The 21,401-nt window shown below is 33.3% G+C and overlaps 1 protein-coding gene across 4 annotated transcripts in view; it reads right to left on the bottom strand.

The window, feature by feature from the left end:
• The window catches only part of SLO2 (slowpoke 2), a 231,383-nt gene that overhangs the window by 125,619 nt on the left and 84,363 nt on the right, over positions 1 to 21,401 (bottom strand). For 2 of the 4 annotated variants that reach the window (XM_090175917.1, XM_090175919.1), the window contains exon 1: positions 13,756 to 14,312. The exons of 1 other annotated variant lie outside the window; for it this stretch is intronic. In XM_090175917.1, the coding sequence (XP_090032043.1) occupies positions 13,756 to 13,943 (188 nt within the window). In that variant the 5' untranslated portion in view covers positions 13,944 to 14,312. Of the gene's footprint in view, positions 1 to 13,755; positions 14,313 to 14,507; positions 14,807 to 21,401 lie in introns of those variants that run through there. One more of the 4 variants, XM_090175918.1, reaches the window with a different exon arrangement.

The raw sequence follows: 21,401 nt of genomic DNA, 5'->3' as shown, positions 1-21,401 counted from the left end.
CATTTTAGGCTTGAGCGCCGAAGCCAAAAAGGCAATTAAGTAACAATGGCGCGGCAAGAATACCAAATATACGATAAAAACTAATTTGGAATGCCGGCCGTCGGACAAGGCTTAAGCAGAATCGAGGGTTCCCGCTAATATATTAGCGGCGTGGACCCGTTCATTCGATATAGGGCTCGTTTTATGGCACTAGCTTTTGGATTTCTGAAAGAATATGCAAATGAGGTTTGGGGACGTTCATAAATTACCTAACGCGAACAAAATCGACTTTTCGACTCTACCGTCGCTTCTCGTAACAAAGAGAAGAAATTGGAAAGACCCATCTCGTAAATTACGTAACAAATACTCTGACTCTCTTCTCAATTATAATACCGCAATTAACTTTAAAATTAATTGGTCAATTCGGAAAGTAAGTGGGTGAAAACACCCTTTCCCTTATCTTGTGAAGAGTTACTTCCCTACCCGGTTCGGGTGGTCTAGTAGTCCAAATCCACTTTATTAATTGCTTGTACCACATTATTTATTCAAAAACCTAAGATAAGTGGTCTCAGGGACTACTTTATTCATTCTGAATTTAAATAAAAAGTGAAATGGGAGCACTTTAAAAATTCTTGTTTCTAGCACTCATCAATAAAAGCAGTTACAAACAATTTCCCAGATCTTAAAATATAAACAAATCAGTTAGTAATCTAGCCCTAAATCAAGAAATAAACATTTAAGCATGGGACATCCAGCAAAAAAAATAGGCCAAGGTTTAGTTTCACCTAAGACCCCTTCATAAATTGACGCAATAGACTACTAGGAGTACATTAAAAATAATCCTTATTTTCGTTCCTGTTCAAGGGCGTATTTAAGGGGGGGTTTTGGGGGTTCAAACCCCCCCCCGAAATGCTGCTGACTGGGGGGGTGCCTAATAAAAATCAGTGAAACTTCCGTCAGCACCCCCCCTTGAAATTTTCCCTCAAAAACCCCCCCTGAAATAAAATCCTGGATACGCCCTTGGGCCTGTTCACAGTTCCCTACGATATAACGTCGTCTGCTCCATCGTCTTGCCTCCAACTATCCTAATCCTAATGGAAGACGATAAAATACGCGAAAAAGTAGATTAGTCCATAATTAAAAGGGTTAATATAGCTAAATCCTAAACAAATTTGAAGAAATTAATTAAAATTGCTCGTACCAATAGGTCTTCGAGCAAACAAAAAACGCGAAACTCGGATCAAATAGATCTTCGAGTAATAAACTAAATTAAAAATAAATAAAATAGCCAGAAATTCCAACGGTAGACCGGTTTCGGAAGACGACCGAACAGACAACGTTATGACGTAGAGAAAGTTAATCACTTAGTTTCGGCAAAAGTGGATAGAAAAAAACACTTTTGGTTTCGGGAATCGTCCAAATTAAATTAAAATAGCACAATAAACCTTCAAAATATTAAACATAAATAAATTCAAAATTAAGTATATTTTTCATTCTATTATATTATGACAAGAAAAAAACAAGTATTAAATTACTACAGGGTGTCCACAAAATTTTCAGATTCAAATTCCCCGACTATTCCCTGACCATTTTAAAAGATTTTCCGTGACTTTTTATGGCCAAAATTAGCCAATTTTGAACTGTATATTTAACTTTTATCAGAATTTAATAATTTGAACATTTTATGCCATAACGTTATTTACCCTTATTTTCCACTTTTCCCATTATATAGCATAACTTTATTTAACTATTCTTTAGCACACAATTTACCACCTGTTAAATACCATTTCGAAAGCCAGTCTCCGCATGTCACATTTAGTACGACCACCCCTCTTCCCTTCAATACCTGACGAATTTGTGAATGACCCCTTTCGAGATTTCGGGTCTGTGAAGTTCCCCTACTTTGGATCAATGGTGACCTCTCATCTTTTTCTTTTTCTAAGACCCTGGGATTTATATTTCTTAGAAGGGTTTTGATGGGCCAATTGGGACCTGGAAGGTCAAACACGCTGTCTGGGGGGTTTCCAAAAGAAAATTGTAAGACAAGTTTTCCTCGGCCAAAATTAGCATATCCTGTTGTTTCGGACGTGAAATAAAATCTAAAATTATTCAGATCATCTTTTTTCTAACGTGCGTTGCATGTTTTCCATAATCAAAATCTATTCTTTTCAGCAACACCTTTTATATTTGGTTTCGTCTTTGACTCCACCGAAAAAAGTCAAAACAAAATCAGATGAAGTATCAGAACTTTTTCTTAAAACTTTAATTAAAATCAGATAACTTGACTTACTCGAATTTGCGTTTTTTGAAATAAATTTTCAACATTTATTTTATAATAAAAATATGAAAAATAGCGACAAAATATTTGAAAAAAAAAACACACATTTCGAAATAGTAGTTTTTAATAATTAGGTAATTTTTACTCAAATTTATTTTTTTGAGGCACCTGTTTTTGGAACTAAGGTAGTGGAATGTTATATTGACTTTTATCAAATTTTAAAAAGATAATGGTTTTCTATAATTTAGATATATTTATAATTTTTTTTTATCAATGGCTGTTGAAAAATTACCCAAATTCCAAGGAATTCCGATAAGACGTTAGCAATAGTGACATAATTACCAAATGTGTGACAATACCTGTAGTTTCGTATGCTAAAGGTTTAATGAATGCTCGACTCGAGATCGACCACATAAAAGACTATTTATTGTCAACTTTCTGGATCTTTTTTTAGTCGTAGGTAGATGGCGATAGCATTTCCACAGAACGACGAAAAATCAAAAAATACACTAACTTTGACCAGTGCTACTTAGTTCCTCCGTTCCTCACTACTAGGCGTTATTTGTTGGTTTTAACTTCCTTCCCTCCCCAAGGCGTACTTTGCCTTCTCCCCTCCCAACTTGTATTTCGCTGGTAACATTCATTAAGAAATAGGTCCGATTGACACACTTTTGGTAATTATGTCACTTTTGACGTTAGGTAGAAGTTCTACAGAAAATATTTTGACACATTTTTGTTAAATTTTAAGATTTATAGTAGAATCATGAACTATTACTATTGACAATCTTGGAGATTCAAGTTACAGAAACGAAGTTAATATGTAACAATGCTTTTATAGTGTAAAATTTTTATTTCAACTGTAAATAATTTTAAATTTAAGTTACAATAAGACTTTAACAAAATAATTTTTTGGTAAAATTTTAAATTCTAAGCTACCCTAATTTAATACAAAATAATTAAGAAGATTTCCCAATTAAAATTAAATACCTCCAAATAAAAGTTTATCAAATCCAATATTTTTAAGTAACCAACTAAAAATATATTATTATATTTGTACTGAGGAAGCCAAATTTAAATATAGGCATATTTCCCGATTAAACACAATATTTTTCGGTAACAAACAAACTATATTATTGTTTTTAAAACCAAACCAGCTAAATTTAGATCTAAGTATTTTTATCGATTAAAAATAAATATCTCCAACTACAAATTTATCAAAGCCAATATATTTGAGTCACCAACTAAAGATATTTTATAATTTTTGTATCGAGAAATTAAATATAAATATCAAAATATTTCCTATTTAAAATTAAATATTTCCAAATCCAAATTTCAAAGATTCAATATTTTTAAATAACCAACCAACCATATTTTATTATTTTGGTACCGAGTGAGCTAAATGAAAATAGCTAAAAATATTAATAAAATAGTTGATGAAAATAGCTCATAGAAAGTAGTGGAATATAACTCAATATTCCAGGATCCCAGAAAGTTGATGGAATTCTTAAAGATTTTTATTATTTTAATATTCAGGTCGAGAAGGTATCAGTACGGACCAACAGATCACACGCCTGGAAAAGGCTTTCCTTTCATACATATATTAATATAAATCGATTATCGGCTCACGGGTAACCGTGTAGTTTTGACAGCCCGGGACCCTATCTCGCAACGAAATCAATAGTTTTCGCAGCACTTTCATGTTTGTTTCGAGACTAAAAACCTTTAAGTCAATATTATTTATAGAGTTTGCAAATTCTCGGAACCCAATAGAAATACTTGGGAAAAAATCGGAACTTACTCAGCCATTGTAGGATAAAACGTGTACGTATATAACTTCTAAGGAAATTTAAAAAAATCTAAACTTACTAAGCCATTGTAGGATAAACGTGTACGTATATAACTTCTAAGGAAATTTAAAAAAATCTAAACTTCCTCAGCCATTGTAGGATAAAACGTGTACGTATATAACTTCTAAGGAAATTTAAAAAAATCTAAACTTACTCAGCCATTGTAGGATAAACGTGTACGTATATAACTTCTAAGGAAATTTAAAAAAATCGGAACTTACTCAGCCATTGTAGGATAAAACGTGTACGTATATAACTTCTAAGGAAATTTAAAAAAATCTAAACTTACTCAGCCATTGTAGGATAAAACGTGTACGTATATAACTTCTAAGGAAATTTAAAAAAATCTAAACTTACTCAGCCATTGTAGGATAAAACGTGTACGTATATAACTTCTAAGGAAATTTAAAAAAATCGGAACTTCCTCAGCCATTGTAGGATAAAACGTGTACGTATATAACTTCTAAGGAAATTTAAAAAAATCTAAACTTACTCAGCCATTGTAGGATAAACGTGTACGTATATAACTTCTAAGGAAATTTAAAAAAATCGGAACTTACTCAGCCATTGTAGGATAAAACGTGTACGTATATAACTTCTAAGGAAATTTAAAAAAATCGGAACTTACTCAGCCATTGTAGGATAAAACGTGTACGTATATAACTTCTAAGGAAATTTAAAAAAATCTAAACTTACTCAGCCATTGTAGGATAAAACGTGTACGTATATAACTTCTAAGGAAATTTAAAAAAATCTAAACTTACTCAGCCATTGTAGGATAAAACGTGTACGTATATAACTTCTAAGGAAATTTAAAAAAATCGGAACTTCCTCAGCCATTGTAGGATAAAACGTGTACGTATATAACTTCTAAGGAAATTTAAAAAAATCTAAACTTACTCAGCCATTGTAGGATAAAACGTGTACGTATATAACTTCTAAGGAAATTTAAAAAAATCTAAACTTACTCAGCCTTTGTAGGATAAAACGTGTACGTATATAACTTCTAAGGAAATTTAAAAAAATCTAAACTTACTCAGCCATTGTAGGATAAAACGTGTACGTATATAACTTCTAAGGAAATTTAACAAACAACGGTATAATACCTCGGCTAAACTATTTATTTGTTTGGGCGTTAAATTTATTCTAGTACGAAGCTCAACGTCTTTGGCAACAGATGCGCGCGCTATATCAACTTTGTTAAAATAGTAATTTTGAAAAGAACGCAGATGGTGACGGAGGAAATAGCTTCTTCAAAATTCTTGGCAACCGAACTGTCTCTAGTCTGATGTCGCCTATTTCGCGAACACTGTCTTATCTAGGATCCGATGAATTCCGCAGTTTCTTGGAGGAATAATTAAAAGGTCTTTTCAATTCAAGCGGTTGTTTATTTGGCCAATTGCGCATTATTGTAAGCGCTACATCTTGGATAAATAATAATAATACTATTATTAATAATAATCAGCTAGGCTATTACGCGAGGCACATCCTTAGGTTCAAGTCATCTAGCGGCTTATAATGCCTTTAAACAGGTGGCCGGGTTGCAATGCGAAGGAGGGTGGTGGCAATCCCTTCATGCCACGCGAGCCAACAGCTCCCTACACTCACTATTACTGATAACCAGGAGCAACAAACAAAACACCCCACACAAGGAGAACGCAACCCGTCAAAAGTCGTGGATTTTCTTGTGTACGTTTTTCATTGGCTAGACGGAAGGGGAAAATTCGGAAATTGTCTTCCCCCGCCCGTAAAACATTCAGCGTAAAGGCTCGTAACGCTCGTCCAATGAAATTCGTACACAACCCTTCGTTAGCGTGTTTAAAGGCTAGCTGCGTTCTCCTTGTGTTTGTTGCTCCTAGCTGATAACCTCTACAAGTTTTTATGGAAAACCGCTTTAATCAGTAGGTAAAGAACTTGCAAACTCAACGCGGAAGGAGTAGTTTCGAGTTTTGCACCCAGTGCCACAAGCTGGGATCGAACCCAGCTCCTCTTGCTGCGAGGCGAAAGCGCTAACCATGCACTCCGCCACCTCCAAGACTACATCGTATTCTGAATTCATAATCTTTTCCATCCATAAAGTACAGAACGTGTTTAGTAATAGTGGTTTTACGCAATCGAGTCGGGTTACGAGTATTTTTATATTTTTCATCGAGTAGTCGAGTCGACTAATATTTTGATCCATTTTCTCTACCGCCGAACCGCCGTCGCCGAGTCATTTACTTTGGCGCGCCGCCGCCGCTGATAAATTTTGATCCCGCTGCCGAAAGTTTTTTTTATTTTTCTATAAAAAAACCTATACGTATCTTTATTTTTTTTATCCTTCAAAAACATTTTATAATTGGTTTTTCCATATCACGTTCATTGTCATACTTGTGTCTTATGGTATTACGAATCGCGTCATGTCTTTAAATGAAAAAGGTCTACGTGTAGAAATCTGGGACGCGAGGGGGAAATAACTTGAGTAATCTGGTGTACACTCGTTAGGTAATCCCTTGGGTAATCCCAGGATAAAATAGTAATCCCAGGTAATTAAGTATAATCTCAAGTAATATCCGTAATTCCAAAATAATCTCAAGTAATAAAAATAATTCCAAAATAATCTCAAGTAATAAAAATAATTCCAAAATAATCTCAAGTAATAAAAATAATTCCAAAATAATCTCAAGTAATAAAAATAATTCCAAAATAATTTCAAGTAATATCCGTAATTCCAAAATAATTTCAAGCAATATCCGTAATTCCAAAATAATTCCAAGTAATATCCGTAATTCCAAATTAATTTCAAGTAATATCCGTAATTCTAAAATAATTTCAAGTAATATCCGTAGTTTCAAAATAATTTCAAGTAATATCCGTAGTTTCAAAATAAATTTCAAATAATATCCGTAGTTTCAAATTAAATTTCAAATAATATCCGTAATTCTAAAATAAATTTCAAATAATATCCGTAGTTTCAAAATAAATTTCAAATAATATCCGTAGTTTCAAATTAAATTTCAAATAATATCCGTAATTCTAAAATAATTTCAAATAATATCCGTAATTCTAAAATAATCTCAAGTAATATCCGTAATTTCGCTGCCTTTTGGTGGAACCAATTCTGCCTTGAACAATCAAATGTGGTAAGTATTCCTAATATTTCGAAGGAAATTGAAGTATTGGGGGTAAAATAGGTATGTGACGACCAAATGACACGTAATATCAGAAATATTAATGAATCTCGCGTAATATCAGTAATCTCCAGTAATCTCGTGTAATCTCGCGTAATCTCATAATAATATTATTTCGTTAACTCGAAATAAGTAATCCCGCGTAATTTTTGGTAATCTGTAATTTTTTAAAGTAATCTCTTGAAATATGTAATCTGGTGTACAAATTTCCAGCGAGTTATTTCCCCCTCGCAGTGACGTAACTAAATTCTTCAAGCCACTCCCCTCCAGCCATATCCATTTATAACCCTTAATCCCTTATGTGTCGTTGTCGTTATTTTGGTTGTGGACACAGAAACCAACTTACTGTTTGGGCCGTTATTTCAGTCACTGCACCATGAACCTCAATCTTCATATTTCGGTGAGACACGCGATATATTAGGTGCCTTCGCTAAGTACTCTGGGCTGGAAGGACAACTGCCAATGACCGCCACAAGTTACAAAGAAGAAACGCTCGGGTTGGTGGCGTAGTAGGGATATATTGGTGAACCATAAAACAAAGAACGGATCGAAGCCCAAGGTGTTCGTTACGTCCAAGCTCTCATCAAGACCGACACGAGTCACGACACGATAAAAAGAACAAAGAAGGCATCCATCCGAAAAGTTCAGCGTAGTAGAACTTCTTTCTGGATGGATCTTCTTCGATCGATACGCCATTCATCGAAAATGGGAACTCTCGATTATTGGACCTATTTGACCTCTTTGACCTTGTTAAGTTCAATCATTATTTATTTAATATCTACACAATTTGGATATATAATTTAACCATTGAGTGGGGAGTATTAATCTAGAGATCCAATCAAATCTGCTCCCCGCGAAACAAGTTTTTGAAAATTACGAATTGCCGTCTCCTCTAAAATAACGAGAAAACGATATCATATGACCCGTGGCGCCATCCATTATTTTTGGAAAAAAAATATTTTTGCCGGAAAACGCGTCTTATTTGAACGAACCATTGAGAGATAGACGGCGCCACGGGTAGAATGATAAAGTTTTCTCGTCATTTGCGAGCAGACGGCAGTATTCTTATCCGACGTTTTGATTGGACCTCTAGATTAATATTCCCAACTCAATGAATTTAACCAAGAATATGTATACAGGATGTTTCAATGGGTTGTGCAAAATTTTTAAGGAGTTGTAGGGGGTGAGTTGAGAAGTATGCCTGTTTTTTTCTACGATGAGTTAAAAGAGCGCCAGAGAGCTTCAAAGTGTGGCCTACTAGCCCCTGAAAGTAGGCTGCAACAAGCGCCAAACCAAATTTTGCTGGGAGGGTCGAGATTTTTACACACCTTTTAATATAGGTGTACTCGCGACCGAAAACTATCGCTACGCCGCCTTTGGTTCGCCATTGAAACCCCGGGGCAAATGACGTTGTCACGGGCACTTTCCCAAGGGGGCGGCTGGCTGGGCCTCTTTCGTAGTGGGCCCCTAAAAAGCGTGATTGCTGTTGGTTTTTAACCGGACCCCGAGAAATCTGGCCTCCAGCAGAGGGAAAATATACATAGGCATTCTTCCCAAACAAAAATGTATAACCGTCGAAGGGCAAGTCAAGGTTGCTTCGATACTAACTAACTCACAATCTAGAACGTAGTAGAAAATTGCAATATCCCATCGCCTGTATAGAAGAATCTTTGGGAAATATACGCTCAAGGCAGTATTTTGGCCAACGTTCTAGACTGTCGCGACACCAGTGAGTAATGACTGAAGCTTGACCTTTTCTGCTAGAGCTATTCGAGACCTAAAACTATCGCTACGCCCCCTTTGGTGGGCCATTGAAACCTAGTTAGCTAGCGGCTAAAGTAGACGCTATTAGTTTTTCCTCTCCGTTATTCGTAAATTTGACTATATAAATAATGATACTCACATTTTAATATAATTTTTGCATCGTTTGCTTATATTTTGATAAGTGTATTTAAGAAAAACGTTCCTATGATTTTCTAAAATTTGTCTGTAGCAGACGCTAGATCATGGGCGATACCTCGGAGAAGCTAGCCCCGTTACGCCACCTAGACTCGTTTTGGTCAGTGTACCAAAAAATACGTTTTTTTATCCCAACAAACAATTGGTCACCTTTGGATTCATTTTAGCGATGGAGAAAAAGACTCGGCTAATTTTAATCCGAAAATTTCGTTCTAAATTATTATCTCAAACTCTTTTCCAATAAATGAAATTAATTAAGCGAATATATCTTATATTAAATATTCATATAATTAACATTTATCTCATTAAATGTCAATAGCAACTATAATTTATTTTAAAAACTTAACTTTTGTTTATCTTTCATTCGTAACATTCAGTGGTAAAATAAAGCCGGCTAATAGAATAAAAATAGTGGAAATTTCCAGCATGGACAAAAACAGTTTACTGGTCGATGTAGCAAATACTGCAGTGCGCACTATATTTTTACTTAAAAAATTCGTAATTGGATTATAAAAAAAGTAGATTCTCGTAATAAACTAAGTATTCAAAGGTATGTTTTTGATAACTTTTGTTGTAGTCTTGCAAACTGAAGTATAAAGTTACTACGCTAAAATGAATAAATTTAATTTTAATCAAACTAGGGGTTTTTAACTTTTTTTCGTGCAATATTTATTTATTAGACACTATTTTCCACTATTAGACATTCTTTTCCACAATTAGACACTTTTTCCAGTATAAGACACTATTAGACGCTATTGCCCACTATTAGACACTTTTGCCCACTATTTTTCACTATTACACTATTGTCCACTATTTTTCACTAATACACTATTAGACACTATTGGCCACTTTTAGACACTATTAGACACTCTTAGATACTATTTCCCACTCTTAGTCACTATTTTCCACTCTTCCACTCTTAGTCACTATTTTCCACTCGTATAGTCACTATTCCCCAATATTAGACACTATTTTCCACTCTTAGTCACTATTCCCCAATATTAGACACTATTTTCCACTCTTAGTCACTATTCCCTAATATTAGACACTATTGCCCACTATTAGACATTATTGCCCACTATAAGACACTATTTTCCACTATTAGACACTATTTTCCACTATTAGACACTATTATATAGTCACTATTTCCCACTATTAGACACTATTTTCCACTATTATTCACTATTATATAGTCACTATTGCCCACTATTAGACACTATTTTCCACTATTATTCACTATTGCCCACTATTAGACACTATTTTCCACTCTTAGTCACTATTTCCACTCATAGTCACTATTTTCCACTCATAGTCACTATTTTCCACTCTTCCACTCTTATTCACTATTTTCCACTCTTATTCACTATTTTCCACTCTTATTCACTATTTTCCACTCTTCCACTCTTATTCACTATTCCCCAATATAAGACACTATTTTCCACTCTTAGTCACTATTTTCCACTCTTCCACTCTTAGTCACTATTCCCAAATATAAGACACTATTTTCCACTCTTAGTCACTATTTTCCACTCTTCCACTCTTAGTCACTATTCCCCAATATAAGACACTATTTTCCACCATAAGACACTATTTGACACTATTGCCTACTATTGTACACTATTGCCAATTATTAGACACTATTTAACACTATTTGCCACTGACAAGAGCTCTTACAAAAAAGGTGGACTTTTGGTAACACTACGTATTACTTAACCATTTTATTAAGAGATAAAATTCATAGAATATCATCCGAATATTTGTATCTGTACTTTTTCTTTCATGTGCCGACAATTTGAAATAAAAGTAGTGTGATGGAATTTTTAAGACATTGTTTACATTCCATATGTGTTACGTCTCTCTATTCTGCGAAAATCTGCACGGATTGAGGAAACTGAGAACAAGAAAACTGATATCCCTGGTTTTCCATGATCTACTCTTTTTCAATTTTTTTTGGGGCGCAGCAACAATCATGGGTAAGCCACATTCGCGACTCCTATTAAAGTCATATGGTATTATATATAAGTATAGCATAGCTAAACAATTAATTATAACAATATTGAAAATAGAAATTCATAAAAAAATTTATTTATAATTATCCAATTATTAATTCTAGTAATTAATATAATCACTATGATAAAGTAATTTTAGTAATTAATATAATAACTATAATAAAGTAATTTTAGTAATTAATATTAAGTAATTCTAGTAATTAATATTAAGTAAATTTAGTAATTAATATAAAGTAATTCTAGTAACTAATATTAAGTAACTTTAGTAATTAATATAAAGTAATTCTAGTAATTAATATAAAGTAATTCTAGTAAATAATATAAAGTAATTCTAGTAATTAATATAAAGTAATTCTAGTAATTAATATAAAGTAATTCTAGTAATTAATATAAAGTAATTCTAGTAAATAATATAAAGTAATACTAGTAATTAATATAAAGTAATTCTAGTAATTAATATAAAGTAATTCTAGTAATTAATATAAAGTAATTCTAGTAATTAATATAAAGATATTATAGTAATTAATATAAAGTAATTGTAGTAATTAATATAAAGTAATTCTAGTAAGTAATATAAAGTAACTCTTGTAACTAATATATGGTAATTCTTGTATTTAATATACAGTAATTCTAGAAACTAATATACAGTAATTCTAGTAACTAATATACAGTAATTCTAGTAACTAATATACAGTAATTCTAGTATCTAATATACAGTAATTCTAGAAACTAATATAAAATAATTCTAGTAACTAATATAAAATAATTCTAGTAATATAAAATAATTCTAGTAACTAATATAATATAAATCTAGTAATTAATTTAAAATAATTCTAGTAATTAATATAGTCGTTCATATAGTAATTCTAGTATTTAATACAGTCGTTGATATAGTAATTCTAGTATATAATATAGTAATTCTAGTAATTAATATAATAATTCTAGTAATTCATATAAATTATAGTAATTAATATAAAGTTATTCTAGTAACATATATAGTTATTCTAGTAACAAATATAAAGTTATTCTGGTAACAAATATAAAGCTATTCTAGTAACAAATATAAAGTTATTCTAGTAACAAATATAAAGTAATTCTATTAACAAATATAAAGTAAATCTAGTAACAAATAAAAAAGAAATTCTAGTAATTAATATATAAAAATAATCACATTTTGTTATTACTAAATAAAATTAATAACTTAATATTAATTAATTAGTTTTTTAATACGATTCGTTTCAAGAAAATATGAAGTAGGTGGAGTCTGATTTAAGTCCGATCCTGTTACTAGAGCTTTCTCGATGCTAGATTTATTTGTTCTCAGAAGCTTCGATGCGTTCTTGGCGAAGAGGAATGTTATTATAACAAAAATATTTCGAAAATATGACGTTGATTTCGTGATTTGGAAACAGGATTTCGACTCTGTTTAGAATAAGATTTGTCAATGATTAAGTTTGTTGACATGATTTTTGAGGTTTGCTAACCTTAGTTTTACGTAATATTTCCGTGATTTGAAGATTTCTAAGATCTGTTATCAATACGTGTACCGTTATTTTGACTCTTACATCAAAGAGAAGGTCGTAGCAACGGATTTTAATAAGGTCATCTTTGCATTTAACGTAATTTTATAGACTCAGGAGACGATCATAAAGCATTCTGCGTACGCCGTAATATTTTACGATATGTAATAAAGGGTATTGGATGTATTAATCTAAAAGTGTGCATTTTTTACTGTTCATATGTTATTACACAGTAAAAATTACCATAATCCTCATAAGTGTACCTCTGTATAACATTTCCATAGAAAAAAAAATCAATGAGACCTCGTTTCAGATATTCTTTTTGCTATTGAAAAGGTTACTATGGAAACAACTTATCGTGATCGAGAGACACCAGATTATTGAAGGCACAAACGCGCGAGGAATGTTTCCGTAATTTACAACAAGGTTTCATTGAGGAAAAATCATATATATTACATATACTACTATCCAGAAACCACAGGGATTTGGATTACCCTTTCTACTCGTCCTCAAAAGCAATATTAAAGGTTTAGTCGTCTTAAAGTCCCAGACATACTAGTTTGATTAATTTAGAGTAGAATTCACGACAACAAGGTGGCGCCAAAGCACTCTACGACCATGAGGCGCCCCAAATACCCAAATTCGAGCACCCAAAAAATATTAAAGGGCCACGACAGCGTTTGAAAAAATAGACCCAGATTTACCACGTGATAGCAGATACAACGAATCATATTCTGGAATCAAGATAACTGGTTAAATTAAAACGGCGGTGTGTGGGAAAATTCAACCCTTTGACAGATCAGGGATCCGGCAGTCGTAGGGCAAACACATTCCACTTGAGTGGACAAACGGTACCTACGATACGACCTTGAAAAAGCAACCACGGCCACTCCCGGCTTCTAATTTTAATCATAATGGCAAACGTGATTAAAACGGCTCGCGGTGAAAGCGTGCAATCCTGAGACAACGAATCGATTAGGTGGGCTCTCTCACCTCTCCTCGGACTTGGTCTTGTAACGGAGACCTCCGTGGTCGAAATGCAAAGAGTTGTGGTCACCTAGCAGCGCGATGGACGCTCTCGGGCTCCAGCGTCCGCAGCTGGAGGACCTCTTCCTGGCGCTGATCGGCGACTCGTACTCCGACACACCCATCTTTTCGTAAAGCACTCTCAGCTTACGCATGGGGAAGTGTCTCGCCGGGATGCGACAGACCGGGCATCGTTGACAATGGGCCGCGTCGTTTTATTTACTGCACTAAATATATCGCGCTTTTAAAGAGTCACTAGTCCTACTACGTTCGTTGCTTCTTGTCGGGGTACATTTGACGGTATTAAGAGTTCAGGAAGTTCCGCTTTCTTTCGAGCTGGCGAGGGTTCGAGTCGGAACAAAGGACTACCTCCATGACACGAGTACTTGTTGATTCGAACACAATCTACGAATTATCGAATCAATGCACTTATTATTTTAGGTTGATGAATTCCGCACGAGCACAGTGACCCACTTATGGATTTTGTTTCGGGACACAGTTTCAACCGTCTCTTTGAGTCACGATATTGATGAGAGGCGTATAAGCACGATAATAACGCAAATTAACGCGTTAGCGACTTAACGCGAAACTGAATTATAAATTATCGCGATAAAACTGATTAAAGAAACAAACGCACTATAATAGATAAGTCTGATAACCGTTAACCAACCCTAATTTAATCTTATCTTCACACCAACCAAACCAGCAATAGTACGTACCTCCGAGTATTCAAAACAAATCAGCGTATCTTGATTTTCCTTAAATGTTACAATTTTTTTTCCTCCCACACGTTTTACGGAGACGAATTTCGTCGAAAGTTCGTTGAATATTTAACCAATCAAGGCTTAAGGATTTTCGCGTTCCATCGAATCTTACGTCGAGTATTTCGATCTCGTCCTAGAAAGTAGATTAACGCTCTACTGGGTCAAACATGAGTTCACTCTAACGGTCAAGATGCCCCGAATGAAATCGTCGACGCAATTTTACAAGAGTAGTAGCGGAACTAACCTTGCAAAAAGGAACATTCTGAAACTCGGGTCAGCTTCTCGGCGCTTCGGAAGCTCGAGATCGCCGTTGCGGGTGGGGAACAGAAACGGAGAGGAACAGCGTAGCGCATGCCAAGTATGACGCGAGATACTCCGGCTCTTCTATTAATAGGGTTCATCCTCCCCGAGATTCTCTCGCTGGCCGGCGCGCGCGAGAACCGACCCGGGGTGCTCGCGCCCGAAGAAAAGAAAATACTTCGGAACAGACTTTCGTGATCGCTGGCAATTATTCGCCAATGAATTCTGGAGAAAGGGATATCCAGTTGTATTTCAGAATGGTTATAAATAATGTGGAGTTGGCCATGAGCTGGGATCGAGCGACGCGAAACGCAAAGATTATTGATTTAAATTCTCTTTGCCCAAATTCGTCGTAGAAAAATCGCTATCCTGTTTAACGTTTAGTTTGGAAAGTTCAAACGAATTTGGAATAACGAAATGCTTTCATAAGAGCATAGTTAACGTGTTTTTCACGATAAAGTATTGGGAAAAGTAGTTATTATTTTGGCAAAAAGGGAAATTTATTAAATTTTATTGTGTTGAGAATTTGTGGGGGAATTGTTTTGATAAATTGACCGACGATAAAACTTTATTTAAGGTGAGCCAATATAATTTTCTATTGTTTTAATGTTTGCTGTTTAACCAAATCGAAAAACGATACTCAAATAGAAAAAGTGTAACAAAATACGTTTTGCAAAATAGTGAGAGTTAAATGTTTAAGCAACTTTTCACAATTATTAAATAGGAAAATTATAAATTAATGATTAAACTTAATCTAAAATATTATTAAAGGGGTACTTGCGTATTAAGACAATTGTTAGAATTCGTTAAAAAATCTAACTAGAATTATGAAACCGGCGTGTTCTTCAATCACGAAGAAACAAAAACGTTGTCGGTAAAACACCAGGGTTAAAAAAAAGTTTTTTTAAACCAAAATAACCGTTTTTTTTTTTGTTTTAACCAGGTTTTATAAAAACACTTATTTTTATTACTTTTAAACTATTTTTTCGCTTTTGTTAATTCTTAACTGTAAATTCTGTTCTTAATTAACTAAAATTTTATTTGAGTCAAAACAATTGAAGTACCAAAATTATATGCACAGATAAAAAAAATTAACTTTTTTATTTCCTGGAACTATACAAAACACACAAGTTTAGATACTTTCTCTGTGCCTAGTCGATTATTACAAAAGTCTCGCTAGAAACGACGTTTTAGTTTTAGTTTCGATTACGTACAAATATTTTGGCCAAGAAGACGATCTAGTTTTAGTTTCGTAGTGCTTTGGTAAGAAAATGTACAAATAATTGCGAATAATTTATAGTGAACTGAATAGTAGCAAAGTTAAAAAACAAAGGATTAAAAAACCACTTAGTTTAAACCAGTGTGGTTTAATCCAGCCAACCCTGAAATACACGCGATACATTTTAGAAGCTTCCTCGGGAAATTTTACAATATTGAACTTGCGAAGCCACATGTTTCAAGGACACTCCAGGGCCCGGTTAAAACTACAATTCTAAGTCCAAAGAGAGCCATTCTTACTGGAAATCACTAAACATTTTCATGGAAAAACCAGGTTCCGCCAAGATGTACAGTCCCGATCAAAAGTTTCTGGCCGTTTTCTCTTGTCAGCCATTTTATTTCTATTTTAGGTAGAGAGTCAAATAAGGGCTTCTATGAAAGAATATTCTCATGAAAATAATATGCAGTGAAATTTAATGCCCTACAACAATTAGGACACGAGCAAAGCCGGAAATAGCCAAACCCATCCAAAATGACGTCATGAAAATTAAATATAATTTGTCGTGTCTACGCCCGTTCGACGCGTCATAATATTCGGAAACCAAATCTGGTTTCATTTTTCAAATCGGATTTGTAGTTGTAAAGTTATTGAAGAAATAGTTATTTAATTTTTAAGTGCTTTGTTTCTCTTAAAAAATTAAATTAGGGTTAATTTTCATGTTTTCCGTCATCACTATTTCTTCAATAACTTTACAACCACAAATCCGATTTGAAAAATGAAAGCAGATTTGGTTTCCGAATATTGTGACATGCGTAGACACGACAAATTATATTTATTTTTTCATGATGTCATTTTGGAGGGGTTTGTCTATTTCCGGCTTTGCTCGCACCCTAATTGTGGTAGGGCGCTGCATATTATTTTCGTGAGGGTATTCTTTCATAGAAGCCCTCATTCGGCTCTCTACCTAAAATAGAAATAAAATGGCTACCAAGAGAAAACGGCCAGAAACTTTTGATCGGGACTGTACGGGCCCTGGGAATTAATACCAGCTTCCCCCTCTCTCTTCGGGCCCGTTTCTCTCCATTATGATAAATAATATCCTCCAAAAGTCACGTGACGTTCGACGTAGCACTGTCGTTCAAACTTCCAAACCCTATTTATTTAATCTATCCATTAAATAAAATATCCCCTAATAATTATTCCTAGTAGGAAATACGAATTCTTGCATTTAAAAAAAGTGGGTTTCTCAATGATATCTTTTTTTTCGGCATCATTTGAACGCGATGGGAGGCAGCGGATAGGCGTCTTTCGATATTAACGTCGCAATAAGGATGGCGCAATTAGATTTTGAGAAGCCCGAAACCGAAAGGGGAAAGACTTGCTGCCATTAACAATCCATTTAGCCCCTCCTTGGCCCGCCAGTACACCTCTTTTTCACTTTGCCTTTTCTCGCTGCTAACGGTTCTTCAAACCTGCAAAAAAAAAACCTTCGGAGGAAATCATCGCTTCGTCGGTCGAGATTCGGGAACAAAATCGAAATCTTTCTTCTCCGCATGGCTCCCTTTTTTAAGCACGGCGCCTCGTAGATGCCGCCAGAATTATACTCTGATAATAGGGATATTTTTCTTTTCTTTCATTTTAGTTGGCACCATTGTAAAATGTTAAGCTGTCATAGGGTATCTGCAAACTGGCAGTCAGGGTAGATAGGGAGAGTATATAAAGGGCTTCGTCGCTGTCTGTTCTAGGAATTGAGAGTCTTCTATCTATCCACAATTAAATGAATATTAAATATTTAAATTGAATTAAAGAATGAAATGAAAATTAAATGGAAATCCACAATTAAATGAATATTAAATATTTAAATTGAATTAAAGAATGAAATGAAAATTAAATGGAAATCCACAATTAAATGAATATTAAATATTTAAATTGAATTAAAGAATGAAATGAAAATTAAATGGAAATCCACAATTAAATGAATATGAAATATTTAAATTGAATTTAAGAATGAAATGACTATAAAATATTGAAATTGAATTAAAGAATGAAATTAAAATTAATTTAAATCAACAATTAAATGAATATTAAATATTTAAATTGAATTTAGGAAAAATTGAAATGATTATAAAATATTGAAATTGAATTTTAGAATGAAATGATTATAAAATATTGAAATTGAATTTTAGAATGAAATGATTATAAAATATTGAAATTGAATTTTAGAATGAAATGACTATAAAATATTGAAATTGAATTTTAGAATGAAATGATTATAAAATATTGAAATTGAATTTTAGAATGAAATGACTATAAAATATTGAAATTGAATTTTAGAATGAAATGAATATTAAATTGAATTTTAGAATGAAATGAATATTAAATTGAAATTAAGAATGAAATGAATATTAAATTGAAATTAAGAATGAAACGAATATTAAATTGAAATTAAGAATGAAACGAATATTAAATTGAAATTAAGAATGAAACGAATATTGAATTGAAATTAAGAATGAAATGAAAATTAAAATGTGATCATTTTGCTTTACACGCCAAATGTTCGCTTTCACGGATGTAGTTGGCGATATGAGCACCGGACTAAACTTTGCCTTTTGGACGGCTTGTTGCGGTCTTCCCAAAAGAGTCGTAGTTTCTCTATCTGTCCCGACGCTGTCGTTTCGTTGGAAATGTCCTTCGGCAGCAGAGGTACCGTTATTGGGTTACCGCTACCAAATATCAACTGCCGCCGGAGGAATACTTTTAGAACAAGACTGACGAACACTTTTAAAGGAAGGAAATCATCAAGATAGAAGTATTTAACTTCTATTGTGATTAACGTCTGGTAAAGGATATTTGCTTATTATGTAACATTTTTTAATAAAGCGTTAAATATTTATTTTATAGTTTTAAGAATATTTCTTTAAGGTTTTAAAAATATTTCTTTAGGGCGTTAAAAATATTTATTTAAGGCGTTAAAAGTATTTATTTAAGGCGTTAAAAGTTATTTATTTAAGGCGTTAAAAGTATTTATTTAAGGCGTTAAAAGTATTTATTTAAGGCGTTAAAAGTTTTTATTTAAGGCGTTAAAAGTATTTATTTATGGCGTTAAAAGTATTTATTTAAGGCGTTAAAAGTATTTATTTAAGGCGTTAGAAGTATTTATTTAAGGCGTTAAAAGTATTTATTTAACGTGTTAAAAATATTTCTTTAAGGGGTTTAAACTATTTATTTAAGGCGTTAAAAGTATTTATTTAAGGCGTTAAAAGTATTTATTTAAGGCGTGAAAGTATTTATTTAAGGCGTTAGAAGTATTTATTTAAGGCGTTAGAAGTATTTATTTAAGGCGTTAGAAGTATTTATTTAAGGCGTTAAAAGTATTTATTTAAGGCGTGAAAGTATTTATTTAAGGCGTTAGAAGTATTTATTTAAGGCGTTAAAAGTATTTATTTAAGGCGTGAAAGTATTTATTTAAGGCGTTAGAAGTATTTATTTAAGGCGTTAAAAGTATTTATTTAAGGCGTGAAAGTATTTATTTAAGGCGTTAGAAGTATTTATTTAAGGCGTTAGAAGTATTTATTTAAGGCGTTAGAAGTATTTATTTAAGGCGTTAGAAGTATTTATTTAAGGCATTAAAAGTATTTATTTAAGGCGTTAAAAGTATTTATTTAAGGCGTTAAAAGTATTTATTTAAGGCGTTAGAAGTATTTATTTAAGGCGTTAAAAGTATTTATTTAACGTGTTAAAAATATTTCTTTAAGGGGTTTAAACTATTTATTTAAGGCGTTAAAAGTATTTATTTAAGGCGTTAAAAGTATTTATTTAAGGCGTGAAAGTATTTATTTAAGGCGTTAGAAGTATTTATTTAAGGCGTTAGAAGTATTTATTTAAGGCGTTAGAAGTATTTATTTAAGGCGTTAAAAGTATTTATTTAAGGCGTGAAAGTATTTATTTAAGGCGTTAGAAGTATTTATTTAAGGCGTTAAAAGTATTTATTTAAGGCGTGAAAGTATTTATTTAAGGCGTTAAAAGTATTTATTTAAGGCGTTAAAAGTATTTATTTAAGGCGTGAAAGTATTTATTTAAGGCGTTAAAAGTATTTATTTAAGGCGTTAAAAGTATTTATTTAAGGCGTTAAAAGTATTTCTTTAAGGCGTTAAAAATATTTCTTTAAGGCGTTAAAAATATTTCTTTAAGGCGTTAAAAGTATTTATTTAAGGCGTTAAAAATATTTCTTTAAGGGGTTTAAAATATTTATTTCCTGGGGTTAAAAATAATTAGAATCAAACTCAAACGAGACGATTGCGATTATATTTGAAATTTCAAACTAAAGGTGGCGCTGATGACGGGTTGTGCGCGAAAATGCTTAAATATTTGCAAGAAAAGCAACACGTACAAGTTATAAATTATTCAAGAAAGGGCTTTCACATCCCCCAACTGAATTTTCAAGGCAATTTTGGTCAAAGCTTGTCCGTGACGGTAAAAGTAGTCACGAAACCAATTACTTTTACATTAGATTCCCGTATAATGATAGCAGCCCCTTGGAGCCGCCCCTTGCAACGCGAGCCAAAATTGTACAGGGTGATAACTAAAAAACGATACAGAGCCAATTACTCAAAATGTGTTTTATGTAAGAATTTCAAATTTGCAGGTTACACAGAGGGTGCTGGGGGACAAATGTCAGTGAAAATTTGAATGACCTTGAAGGTTCAAGGTCATTCAAAGTTTATCTCGAGAACCGCTAGGATTAGAAGAATAGTTTCCATTACAAATGTGTTCTACGTTTAATTTTAAGTCTAAACAACTTGAACCCGTTCTAATTTGACCAATGGGAAAGGCTAGAACTAAAAACATAAGGTCGTATGTGGTATTCTAATCAAGACACGACATTTAAAGGCTTATAAATCGAAAACTACCAGATCTAAAGGATCAAAATTGTCGTGACACTCTAAACTGAGTGGGGGAGTTCGAAATTTGTAACTTATGATGACCTTGACACATTAGTTCAAGGTCATTCAACATTTATATCGACGTTTTTATTTAAAGGGGAAACCGAAGAGCAACAAACAGGAGAACGCCGCTAGCCTTTAAACACGCTAACGCAGTGTTGTGTACAAATTTCATTGGACGAGCCTTACGCTGAACGTTTTACGGGCGGGGGGAAGACAATTTCCGAATTTTCCACTTCCGACGGCAGCAGGCGCTAAAGCGTCTAGCCAATGAAAACTGTACGCGAAAAAATGCTCGACTTTTGATGGGTTGCGTTCTCCTTGTGTGGGCAGTGCTGCGTTTGTTGCTCCTATAGGTGCCACAAATTGGGATCTAGAGTAGCTCCT

This window comes from Leiobunum rupestre, chromosome 5, assembly GCF_980474605.1.
Source record: "Leiobunum rupestre chromosome 5, qqLeiRupe1.1.hap1, whole genome shotgun sequence".
Lineage (NCBI taxonomy): Eukaryota > Metazoa > Arthropoda > Arachnida > Opiliones > Sclerosomatidae > Leiobunum > Leiobunum rupestre.
Note: the sequence above shows the minus strand (reverse complement) of the source record. Positions and strands in the feature narration are given on the sequence as shown.